This window comes from Nothoprocta perdicaria, unplaced genomic scaffold (assembly GCF_003342845.1).
Source record: "Nothoprocta perdicaria isolate Ctin4 unplaced genomic scaffold, notPer1 scaffold_40, whole genome shotgun sequence".
Lineage (NCBI taxonomy): Eukaryota > Metazoa > Chordata > Aves > Tinamiformes > Tinamidae > Nothoprocta > Nothoprocta perdicaria.
The window spans coordinates 4249766-4262980 of record NW_020455644.1 but is presented as its reverse complement, the minus strand read 5'-3'; the positions used below and the strand labels follow the sequence as shown (position 1 = coordinate 4262980).

The window sequence follows — 13215 nt, the reverse complement described above, 5'->3', positions numbered from 1 at the left end:
GCGGGCGGAGCGGCGGCGCCCCGCAGCAGGTCCCTGATGGGCGCGAGCGGCTCCGGGGCGCGCGCCGCGCACTCCGCCTTCAACATCCCCCACAGCAGCGGCCCCTACGGCTCGCAGGACTCGGTGAGCAGCACCCCGGAGGAGGGCGGCCGGGAGCGGCCCGCGGGCGGCGGCGGCTCCGCCGGGCCCCGCCTCGTCATCGGTTCGCTGCCCGCTCACCTCTCGCCGCACCTGTTCGGAGGTAACGGGGGGACGGCCGCGAGGGGCCCGCTGCGCGGGGGGCGAGGCCGGCTCGGGGCGCACGGGGTGCGGGGAGTCAGCGCCGCGGGCGGAGCGCCCGGCAGGGTGACCCGGGGGACGGGACGGGACGGGGTGTCCCGGTGTCTCCTCTGGGTCGGAGTGGGAGTTTGGGAAGAGAAACTACCCCCCTCTCCCTCCCCCCGGCAGCGGCGAGGGAGCCTCGCCGGCCGCCGACTTTAGACTTTAATAGCCGTAATCAGTGCCTGTGTAAATACTCTTGCCTGCTACTTACATAATTAGGGTTTAATTGGATCATGTGTCCCCGACGTTTATTTTAAAATGGGACCGAAACCCTCTTTAGACACTGCTTAGTGTGGGGGCTGCTGCTTGTTCCTCTTTCTGGACCCTCGTGCTCTCAGCTGTTGAAAAAACAGAAGTTGAAGTGGGTTTATTTAATGTATTTCCCCCTTAAGGGATGGGAATAGTTGGGTGGCTGGCAGTGCCACCGAGGAGCCCTTGTGGAGCCAACACTACATGGTCCTGGGGGTGCCACATGCCCTTCTGGGACAGGAGGGAACAGAGGGGTTCGGCTCCAACCCCAAGTTCACCGAAAAGCAAGGGCCTTTTAGGAGCACATTAAATGTGGGGCAAGTTGTCCCAAGTTTGGCCTTTCCAGGGATATTTAGAAGAATAGTGCCAGGGTAGGCTTTGCATTTTACTGACTGTGTCCTTTACCTTAAGGTTAAAAAGCTACGTATAAATTGCTGACTGCTTTCAGTGCTGCTTGTTCTAAAGGTCATTGCTCACCAGACAGACGTTACGGTGCAGTGCCACCTCTTTAATGCTTTCCTTCGCTTGCAAGTTTAAATATATATGTGCTATAATGTGGTAAAGCGCTAACTTCCAGAAAAGCTTTCTTCTGGGGACAAGGGAGGTCAGTGCAAAATTACAGTGTTTCTCTGTCTTAATTAATCCTTCCCTAAGTGTTATTTGTAGAAGATGGGAGTTTTCTGTAGTGCAGGCAGTTTGTAGGCTGAGCAGGATGCTCTTCAACCTGACCCTCACGTGCTGCTTGAGGTTTCCATCACATGACGAGCCACCCATAGGTCCTCCTTGGTGCGTTAACCCGCAGGTAGCGTTATCTCCTATTTCCCAGCTCTAACACTGTCTCCTCCCAGTGCTGTGGCTGAGCAGAACCGAACAGAAGGGTGTCAAACCCCGACGTGTTACACGAGCAAACACAGTCATTCAGTAGTGCCAAGCTGCTGAATAGCAGTGCTTTCATGCAAGGGTACTTGCTATATGGTCACAGCAGCTTGTGGGCGAAGAGAGTGCATGTGCTTTCTAGTGATGAAAGGATGCCATAGTGCTGAGAATTGTGCTAGGCACAAGGGAATCATTAGAACATGTAGCTGGTTGGTGCTCAAAGGTAAGATGCTTTTTCCCTCCCTGGGCAGACGTTGGGCTGCAACCTGCTCCCCCATGAAGGGAGCTTGGATTAAATGTGGATGCAGTGGCAGGGATGAGTAGCAATAATCTGGGAAACTGTTTATTCAGCTGCAGTAAGATCTTTCAGAATGGCTCTGAACTTGATCACACTTCACTGCGTCAGGTGGTAATCAGTGTGTTAATTGCTGTTCTGTAGTTACTTTGTCTTTGGAGAACCTTTCAAATTGGAGTATTCCCAAGAATATCGACTGACATGATGAAGAGGTTATTGGTTTTCTTGGTGCAATACTCTATCTACTGACTGATAAATAATGGGATTTCCTTGTAGCAGCTTGTAAAATGTACTCGCCTTTACGTGGTCACAAGATGATCGTTAATCTACTTGTATTCTGCTCTAAAAATCTTTTCTTATGGAGATGAATGGCTGTTTAATCCTAGTATTGCAATATTTATGAGGAAGGATTTGCTTCTTGACACATTATTCTTTTTTTTCCCTTTTGCTATTTAAATATTCTGTGATATATAACTCCATCCTTTTGAATGTAGAAATTAAATTTACAGTTGCCTACTTTGTGTTTTCAAGATTCTTCATAATAATGAGATGCTTGAAACAAGCAGACCGGCTGAAGGTTATAAATTAGTAGTAGTAGCACTCACCATGGTGAAAAATAACTTGAAGGGTTGTTCTTGTCCTGATGGCAACTAGCTCGAGCTTGTCTAGGTGTGGCACCTGGCACATATTTGGCATGTCATGAGCATGTCTGAAGCACCATCCCATGTTTTGCAACCTGCGAATTAAGTGAATTTTTTTCTTTTTATATTAAAAATTACTGACACTATTTTTGAAAATTAGCATAGCAGTTCTATGAAAGTTATTTCCTTTTAAAAGTTTTTCACAAATTGAACTGATTCTTCAAGTATTATGTTTTATAGACGTATTGTTTGGCTTTCTCAGTGACACAGATACTGCATTCCTTAGATTAGTTAATTTGCCATTAATGAATTCTGTTGTCACTTTCATGGAAGAGCTTAGCATATAGAAGTAATGCGTAGATATTGACTTTGTCACGTACTTAAATCCTTAGTGCTTACTAATATACCATTTAAACAAGAATGTATAAAATTTAACATTATCATACTTCCCAATACGTTAACATTTGAGCAGCTAATTACTGTATCCCTCTATTAGGAATCATAGTATCAATAGAATTCTCTCTCTGTGACAGTCTAGTGGTCCTGACTGAGCTTAGCCTTGTGATATAAGTAATGGAAAAATACTGCTCTATATCTTTATGTTTGACCTTGGAGAGAGAGTTCAACCCAAAACTGAGGCCTTTCTTGGGAAGCGTATATGTGCTTGTCTGCCTGTGCTGTGAGCTTTCCTGGAGTAGCCTGGAGCATTATGTAGAAGGAGGCCCAAACTCAGTCAAGTCTTATCTGCGCCACCCCAGCAGTGGAGTCGAAACCAGTGCGTGACGTTCACAGGGTTTGTTGCAACACGGCCCTAGCTCCAGCTTCCGTCAAGGTGATGAGACTTAGTCAGGAATTTGGGGTGGGAATTTCCAATTCTGCCCCTCAGTGAAAGGGGGTCTGACCTCTCTTTTCACCCGCAAATAATTTTTCTATTGATCTTCTATTAAGAATAGCCCCTAAATGATTTGGCCTGGAGGTCCACAGTTTCATTTCTGCACTGTGTTTTTTTATTCAATAACTGTTTTTGCACGGACTGTCCCTATGTTCAGTTGTAGCAAGGCAAGTAGTTGTAGTTACAATATAGCCTGTCTGTTTTTGCCAGTAATACTCCTTTACTGCCGCAACTGGTTTATCTATAAAAATGAGCAGTCCTCCAGGATTTTCTCTGCTTTGGGCAACTCTTGTATTGCTTGTGTCAGTTAAAATGTTGACAGAGACAACCACCTTATGCTTGTGATCCTATTTCTGGAATTGAGCTTGTAGTTGCAAAGGGGAAAATTCTGGCTGAAAACACGTAGTAGAAATAGCCTGCTAGTGTTCTCTTGGAAATGTCCTCATGGGAGTGCTGCTATAAGAGAGGAATAAAGCCTGTAAAAACACCTTTATCTTTAAGGAAAAGTTATGTTAAAATCAAGCTATAGCTAGCAGAAGATGTTAAACATATATTAAATATATATAATGCAGATTTTAAATATATAGTCAACTATGACTACTTACTATTTTCAGGCCTGATTCCACAACTTAAAGTAATAACTTGGAGATTAAGTCACCTCCCTGCATCTTTACTGAGGGAAGAAGTTCATTATGTTCCTCTGAAAGTGCATGGGCTTTTTCTACAGGGTCCCTTACAATGCAGGATTTATTGCCAGTGTAACATTGGAAGGATAGAACCCTTATAGATATTTTATAGTAGCATTGTAGATTTTGTTTGTCATAGTAATTTCCTGGTGAATGAATTCTCCATTCCACAGAAGAAGGTTCATGAAAACCTGAGGTTATAACTATTTGTTGGGTTGTGGGAAGCAAATGGCAAGAGAAGAAGCCAGAAACTCTCAGAAAGGTAGTTTTTAGGGGCTGTCAGCCTGCTGTAGAAAATGATACGTCTTGTTTTGTGTCCCATCTGATCTGTTTAGTTCTGTGGCCCATTGGACTGTGCACTAGAGAGTCTCTAGATCATCTTTCTTCCACTTTCCTTTCTTGGTGTTTGTGGGGATCTTACGGTCACTTCCTTGCCCTTCTCCCAGTATCACACAAGTACTGCTGCTTCCTGGAATGGGAAGCATGATGCTCCCAAAGGCTCTGGATTCCATGCTGTTCGTGTTCTGACACGCAAGAACTAACTGCCCATTGACTTGGGAAGGGATTGGGAAGTGTGCTTTGCAGCACTTGGAGATTATTGGAAGACCCAACATATCTGTGTGGAAATCTCACTGGAAGCAGCAAAGCTTGCTGTTGCAGCTCCGTGCTGATGCCTTAGTAGAGCTTGACATACCTTCGCTTCCTGTCAGTTGGAAGTTTTTCTTGATGCTTGAAGACATCAATGAATCTTCAGTACAGTCAAACTTTTCTAAATTAGTGACTAACTGTTGAGAATGAGGCAAAACAGTGAGGATTAATAGCAGCCATTACTTCTCCCTACAAATCCTGTCTTGGATGACTAGAACTACAATAATAGTCATTTGTAATTATGAACACAAAAGATATTTCAGACAGTTTTGCAATTGCTGCTTACAAGTCCTTCAAGATGCAGAACAGCAAGAAGGAGGAGTCTCTCTGTGCTTTGATGTTTGGGTTTGTGTTCAGTTGGCTGCAGCAGTGCTGCACAGCCGTATCCATGTTCCTCTGCCTTGGAAAAACATGAGCAACGGCTGGGAGAGATTGTTTAAATTCTGCTAGTTGTGGAAGAAGATGGAAATGGAGACCGGTTTGGAAGTGAAGTACCAACATGTCTGTGTACATAGAGCTACCTTCATGGCAACCACAGATCAAGAGGGAGATAGACAAGAGCGTCAGGTTCTCTTCAGCTCTACCTGTGTGAGCTGACAGCAAGGTGAAAAGAAGGGTCACACTAACAGGCACTGCTGATACAGGAGGCTTTGGAAATAGCATCACATTACCCAAATACAGATACAAACTCCAGCGGGCTAGGATAATGTTTCAAGGATAAATCATCTGATAAGGAGTTTCAGAAGAATGTTCTGACAGATGAATTTGAGGAATCTAATTCCTCTTCAGGGTTTTATGCTCCTATATATGGAGGGCGCTTCTCTTGGTCCTGCATGTAGTGGGGACCATGCAGCTCCTGACTAGCAGCAAAGGCATAGACTTAAACACTTCAAAGGAGTGGCTGGAGGATGGAAAGAAGTAGAAGAGGAAAAAAAACCAAAAACCCATCAAGGAGGAGCCTGGGCTCTGGGGTGACAAGAGTCTGGTGGCACTAGAGTAAAGATTGAGGCAAGCGGGCAAGTGACAGAGGATCTTACAAGGACTTTTGTTTTTTTGCTTCTCTTCCTCCTGCCTGATTAAAAGCAAGGAGTTAGGAAAGCCAAATAATAGAAGGGGCAGTGTTGCATTTAGGGGGAGAAACTTAAATATTTATGGTATCAAGAGAAGAGCTTAATTACAATGGCATATATAAATATTTCTTTTGGCTGTAGAGGCGCAGTGCTAATACCTGACAGAGCCTTTAGCAGGCCAGTACAAACAAGGCCTTCTTCTTTACCTTCTGGCTGTTACCTCATCTGCCTCTGATATCTTAAAGTGTGTCTCTCCTTATGTTCTCACACATTTGTAGACTAGTCTGCAACAACTTTCCAAGTCTTTTCTTTGTCTTTTAGAGAAAGCCTTTGTCACTGCTAGAAATTCAAACCTACTTGAAAAAAAAAAAAAAAAACACACACACACACACACACACAAAAACACTTCCTACCTCTCAATTTGGGTAAGTTCTCCTGTTCTTGTCAGCTGCTAATGGAAAGCTTCATCATGTTCTTGGTCAGCTGTCTTAGTTTTGCATGAATCTTGTAGGTTTTGAATAGTATTATAAGGTGATGGGGTTTTTCCCAGCCGTTTGCAAATGCATAAACCAAATTTACATTATTTTCAACAGCTATTTTAAGAGTCTACTTGTCATTAGTGGTTTGGTTACTTTTAGGGCAGAGCTACCTTGGTTTCTACCTAGAAGGTTCTTTTACTGTGGTAATAGCACGTTCTTGCAAATGTTTAACCCGTGAAAAGGAGGAGTAAGGAACTTTTGATTGCACTGCCCAGAAGTTTTATTTAGGAGCGTATTCAGAAGTTTGCATCTTATAGAAATGCTTTCTTTTAATCTGTAAAATCCATGATTACCTGCACAATACTATGTAAGAACAAAGCAATTGTTTCTGTTGATTGCCCTAATTACATGCGTCCTTGATAGCTATTTCCTAAAGCAGCGCCGTAGTTCCCAAGGCAGCTTTTTCTCCGTGAGTAACCCCAATGACTTTCATGAGGATATCTTGGTGTCATCTAAAGCTCTCCAGTGCCTAGTGTTTAACAACTTCAAATTCCAGATGGGAAGGCCTGCAAGGATGGGAAGGCCATCTGTGGTACGTATGAGACTTAGCCTCACTCAGCACACGCTTCTGTTCTGTGTGTGGGAATGGTGTGGAAGTGACTTGGAGACTCTAGGAAGCCTATAAGCAATTTTTTTAGAAGCTGGGACGCTTGCCTGCCTGCCACGCAGAATACAAAGCCTTCCGTGAGGTTTGGCTCTCCTAGACTCCTTTAGGGATTGACCTGCCTGAGTGTTTTCTTCTTCGCTCTGTCTAAAAACCAGACCACCATGGGCTGCCTGGTCCCCGAGGAGCGGGTGTGCTGCATACCATTGTTGATATTTTTAGATGATTCTATTTGCCGACTGACTTGCTGTGCTATAAATACAGTTCTTGTCTGGCGTGCGCTTCGTGTGTCTTCTGCTGACATGTAGCACATTCGCCTAAGAAAGCAGCAAGAAAAATTGATTTGGTTTTACGTGTAAGATGTTGCTTGCATAAAGCAATTATATAACACCACCTGGCTTGTAAATGGCTTTCAAACTTAGTGCTGTGCCAAAACTCTTCCTAGTCAGACTATCATTATTAGTCCCTATGTCGGAGTGATGATTTCATTACGGTTTTAAGATTAAGAAGGAGACGTTTTTAGATATCGGAGCCTAGTTTAGTATCTGGAGCATTATTAATGCTTATAAATGCCATTCTTTGTGGTGTTAATACTAGCACATTGGCAGAACATGTATAAAGGCTATCCTCTGCTTTACTTGGGAAACTCCTGGAGGTTTTTCCTATAGCCTGAGTTGAAACAGGGTTAAGGTTGTTACCACTTAAAGTGGAATCAAATAGTCGTCCCTAAGTTACAAATCCTCAGTGGGAAAGAGGAAGACACATGTGCTCCATGGAAACAAGGGTGCATCTGTCTCAGAGTATTGAATTTGACATGAAGTTGAATGTCAGATTCTTGCTCAATTGTATTGAGTGTAACTTAAGCAGGTTTTTCTATACTGCTAAAATAAAAGCTGTGTCAAAATGTACAGCAATAGATGTGTCTTTCACAAAGTAGATTTAAACCTGGGAAAGATTTTCTTGCACAGCAAAAGAAAGGTCTGCCTGGAAACGTTTTCTGCACACGCTCAACAGACAGACGGTATTTTGCTGTCCTTTGAAGAATGGCTTTAAAATCACCTATCTGCATTCCAGGTGCTGGGAAGCACATGACGCACATGCAGCGGTGACTCAGGGCTCCTACAGTCCCTTGCGCTGGCAACCGTGATTCATTTCCGAAACGGAATCGGAAGAACTGTCAGCAAAGATAGTATTACAGCGTTAGGTGTGAAGTGGCCAAGCATAAAGGTTGCCCATGCAGCTTTTCCATAGTTTTTTAATTTTTCAGCATTGTGATTTTGCAAACTTAATTGCTTTGTGTTTTTATTTTTTTCCCCTCTATGTACTTATATAAGGATGGAGTTAATATAAGTAGATCACTGTGTATAGATACTCAGTAAATTTTTTAGATTGATGAGAGTGCATGTAAATTGTTTGCCTCAGTTAAATAACAAAATAAAAGCTTTTGTGATAACTGAATGAACATAGAAATGAATTACAGTTCCAAAGTTACAAAAAATAACTGTGCATCTTTCGATTTGTAGTGTGCTATTCCACCTGTAAAGCAATAAAAGCTGTACTTGCCTCTCACGTACAGAGCGAGCCACAAGGCTGTTGTTTTTGAAGAGAAATGATCACTGGAACAACATCAGAATGAAAGTAGCAGGAAGCTCACAGGTGTTGAATGGCTGACTGCTATCAAAAAAGTAACCCATGAAAATATAATTCAGCTGTCCTAGCATTTAGATATTCAATATCAAGGGTACTGGCATTGTTGGCTTCCTCAGTACAGAAACTATCTTACTCTTCAGCTTTGTTTGTTTGTTTTGTTTCAGCCTTAGATATGCTGGTCTATGTCTTAATGCTCATATCCATGAATTTGTATTTTGCAAATAGCATTGTTCAAAGATAGGTGAGGCCAGGCTGCTTTCTAATCATGCGTATGAAAATGTGGCTAAATGTTTTTTGAAGGAAAATACAATACTGAAACAGGTTCCAGTTTGACGGAAATACAGACTTCATTGTTGACACAATAAACTGCGTACCAAAATAAACTTTGGTTCACTTGATAAGATGCAAATCCAGTGACAAACATGCACCTAGGGAGTGGAGGAAATGTTCCTTGCAAATGTGGGGCTAGTTCTGCTGCAGACAAACCCAAAAGGTGGCTAAAGCAGTGAATGTGTTTTTGTAGAGCCCGTACGACAGATGACGTGTTGTTCAGCCCACGCTCTCCTCTTTGTCTCTGCACTTGGAGCGCGCACATTTGCATTCAGCTGATGAAGTCAAAGGAAATAGCAAACACAGTTGGAACTGGAGGGCAAGAGTCCTCATGTTGCCTTTCTCGTGGACTGGGTGGGTGAATATGACTTTCCTCTGCTGGTGTCCGTTATGCTGCAGGAATCCATCAAAATCTGCCTTTTAAATACATTTATTGATCGTGCTTTTTACTGTAAAGCTCTGCTCAAGACAATTTTACACATAGATCATATCATTTCTGAACATTTTAACACTGGGGGAAACTGTTGATTAAAAAGTTGGCTAGGGCTAAGCTTTATGCAGACCATTTGGGCTTACAGCAGTGTTGAGGTATTTTGATTCTATCCACACAGATAAGACAAGTCTATGCTGTTATGCTTAGTCTATACCTAAGATCTAAGATAGGGAGAATCAGTATTGATTCTCCCTAGCTTTAATCTTTGGCCAGAGTAACTTTGCCCTCGGTTTTGTTTTTTTCCCCAACTTGTTCAGATATTTGACCAATTATCATGTTAAGTGACGTGACCTGAGAGCAAAAATAACAACAAAAAATCCAGTAGTTTCGCTGCAGCCCTTTCTTCCAGTGGTGCCAGAAATGAAGAAGAATAAATTTCTCCAAGTTCTTCCTTACATGTCCTAATCAGCACTTAGAGAAGACTCTACCCTGAGCAGTCTTTGGCAGTACTAAGTATAGCTTGCTTTAGACTTGCTGGAGCAGACACGACAGGCCTTTCTGTGCAAAATGTGAGCTCTTCCTCCACTGTTCTCCAGTTTTAATAGTGCATTAAAGACACTGAGCTACTTTTTAGCTGAACTTTATTGCAGAAAATCATCGCGTGCAGATTTGGTGTTTTATCACATTGTCTTATCACAAAGTGTACGCTCCAGAGCAAAGCTACAAGTAGCCAGAAGTAAAGTGAGTCTCTGCTAAAGTGGACCAAAGAGGTGGTGGTTCTAGCTTGCTGTCCCCAGATGGTTCCCTCCATCTCTGCAGTTCTTTAGGTAACTGGTGAAAGGGCAGGTGCATCCCAAGTGTGTCGAGGGGTGTTGGCTTTTCTTGTGTGAAAAGCCATATGGATGTGTTGGGTGACAAAGGAGCTGCTGGCTGATGCACTTATATTACCAGTTTGATCCAGAGGCAGCCCTGAACTAAGAATGGAGAACCTGAAAATGTCTAGTTGATGGGAATTTGGGGATTACTGTGCTTTTTGCTTTGTTTTAGTCAGCCAATATCTTACCTCACAGGTTAGGTATGCAAAAGTGATGTGTAATTTATCAGCATCGGGAGGGCTAATGCTTGCAAATGTCTGCTGGATTTAGCTGAAAAACTGGTAAAATGCTTTGAGAATGATAAGTGCAGAACGCTAATTGCAAGATATATCTCTAAGGACTCTTATTTATTCTTGTGCCCTCATGGATTTGGGCTATTTCTGTACTGCTGTGTCCTGTTGTTACCTGTTTTTAACTGGAAAACTGTTAGCTGTAGAGTGCAAACATTCTTTGAAATATTGTTTAGATTTGTATTGAACGTGTGGCTGGCCTGATGCTGCACAGGAAGCTTCAGAATTAAAGAGAGTAAAAACCATCAGCATCACAGACAATGTTGGCCGCAGAGGAAATCCTATAAAAAGCACAGCAAATTTGTAAGCGAGAAGGAGGAGCAAGAGAAAGTCCCCCATAGAAATGGTGTTTGCTACATTACTTTTCCTTAGAGGTAATCAAGATGCAAGTGTCCTGTTAGAAATGTGTTCTAATCTCTTAAACTCGGATCCTGAAGCACTCCAGAGTTGTGTGTAGTTTCTTGAGAATCTCTCCTTTTATTTATTTAATCAACTTTTTTTTATCTTGCTCGCACTCTCTTCCCTGTTCTTGCTATTTTCTGCGTAATGAGTCATCTCGCTCGCGCCACCAGAACTACAAACTGAAGTGTTATTGGAAACAAAAATAAATATGCAGAAATTCTGATTTAGCTGATCTTAGAAATACTCCTGTGCATAAAGAACAATGTTGTAATTCTAGATTTCTTTTTCCTTAGAAATACAGAATTTTGGCTTTTAGATTTAATTTCTTTTGTTGCTTATTCCTCCAGATTTGACTAGTAGTGCACAGCAATAGGTAATGGTTGTGTATCAAGAGAAGAGAGATCATTCTTGATGGAATTCCTTACTTTTAGCTGTCTTTTTTCTCCTCTTCAGTATTTCTAACTTTCATTTCCCTAAACTTGAAGACTGATATGTAACTTATTTGACTTTATTGAGCAATATTTCAGAGCAGATCTTCCCATTTGCAAGCTAAGCCAATTTTGATTGAACTTACTTCCTTAGAGGCCTCTCTGGGTAAATGTGCTGTGTTTATAGCCCAGAGCATTGAAACTTTCTATTGAAATGCCAATATATTAATGCTTTCATTTTTTTTCCTATGCTTTAACAATTTGTAAACTTGGAAATTTACATATCTGTAATTGAATTTCAAATTTATTAAACTCAGCCTAGAAGGAGATAGAAGATAGGGAAGTCGCTCAAGAAGTGACTTGTTTTTCCTTCATTTTCCTTCTTGCTACAGCCTTTCTGTGAAGTCCTTGGTCTTGTGCTCCGTCAGTCACTGATGATAAATGTACTCAGTCCAGTGTTTTTAAGCCACCTGGACAGCTACAACACTCTAAGGATGGATTTACTAAAGTCAGTAAGTTTTGTGCCTGCAAAACTTCTGCTCTCTTCACAAATCTGCTCTGGAGACTGTAATCCTGTTTGTCAGAAATTGTTATTTCCCTTGCAGGAGGAAAGGAATTCTGCGTGTAACTGCAGGAGTCATATCTTTAAATTGTTAGATTTGCTGTCCTTGGTGGAAACTCCTCAACAAATTGTAGTGGTGCCTTGCTAACCCCAAAAGCTAGTGGGTGATATGAAGGATGGATCTTCTGAGCAAGGCAGAGGAATAGCCCTGCAAGTGCTTCCTTATGGAAGTTTTTCCTTATGGAAAAACTTTTCCTAATCTGCAAATTAGTCTGACTTTTTCGCACCCGATTCCTAATTTTGAATGCAGAAATGTGCAATTAGTGTATTTTATTAACTTCATTACAGTATGAAGGTCTCTGTTTTTTCTTTTGACAGTACTTAACTCTAACCGAAATAAATACAATTTCAACCATTTGTCTAGCTGTGAAATACAACTGAAAAGGCACTTATTGCTCCACTAGCGTTTAGTATCTCCCAGCTTGCAGCTCTGCTTGTTTGCTGACTGTGGCTGACAAAGAAGTACCAGGGTGGCAATGGGCAGGCAACGTTTCACAATGCAGCAACTGTCCTAAAATACGTGTCGCGGTTGCTGTTTGTGCCAACAACTGTCTGCCCAGCCAGATTCAAGAGGATGGATTGATAGCAGAATTTGTTAAAATAGACTTACTGGGCGTGCTGTCTGGCATTACTGCTCGTGTTGGTAAACTTGAAACTGCCGCTTTGCGTGCAAACCAAGCAGCCAGACACGGTTGTTCATTAAAACTCCAAGCAGCTGCCTGGGGTGTCGAGAAATTTGCCACAACCCAGGCAAGATACTGACCGTGAGTAGAAGCTGGCACCAGTGCTGTGCGATTGGAGGGATCTGAGAGCTGCAGGGGCCCTGCTGTGCTTGCTGCAGGGGGAAAGGAAGGCGTCTGCCTGCATCCCGAGGCTTGCCCGGGCACCCCGAGGAAGAACCCTCACAAGGACGTCGTGGAGCGCGGCCGCAGCAGCCCCGCTGCCGGGTTCGCAGCTCGGCGTGTCTGCAATAACGGCGCTTAATAACAGCACTGACGGGAGGCTGGGAGTTAATTGCACCCCGCCAAATAAATTGCTCTGTATTTTACATAGACGTGCTTCTAAAGAGCAGTCCCTCCTCCTGCAAAACATCCAGAGCGGCCGGTCACCCCCAGGGCAGAGGTGCGTTCAGCACCCGGGGCCTGGACAGCGCTGGCCAAGCGCCAATTCCAGGCCCCTCTCGCCCCTCCAGGCCCTGCTGCCGGGGGCAGAAGCCCTAGGACGGAAAAGAAGGTGCCCTATAAGTGTTTTATTCTCCCCCAAAAGTTTCTGGTTTCACTGCAGAGTGTTGTTTGATACACTAAGATTTTGCAGTGGATTGATTTTTATTTATTTATTTTTTAAAACCCCAATTCCCTGTGGCA

The 13215-nt window shown here is 42.9% G+C and overlaps 1 protein-coding gene across 1 annotated transcript in view; it reads left to right on the top strand.

Annotated features, from left to right (window-relative positions):
- The window catches only part of ZNRF2 (zinc and ring finger 2), a 55979-nt gene that overhangs the window by 248 nt on the left and 42516 nt on the right, over positions 1 to 13215 (top strand). Inside the window, exon 2 of the mRNA XM_026045505.1 lies at positions 1 to 241. This exon is cut by the window's left edge and continues 55 nt beyond it. Coding sequence (XP_025901290.1) covers positions 1 to 241 — 241 coding nt within the window. The remainder of the gene's footprint in view (positions 242 to 13215) is intronic.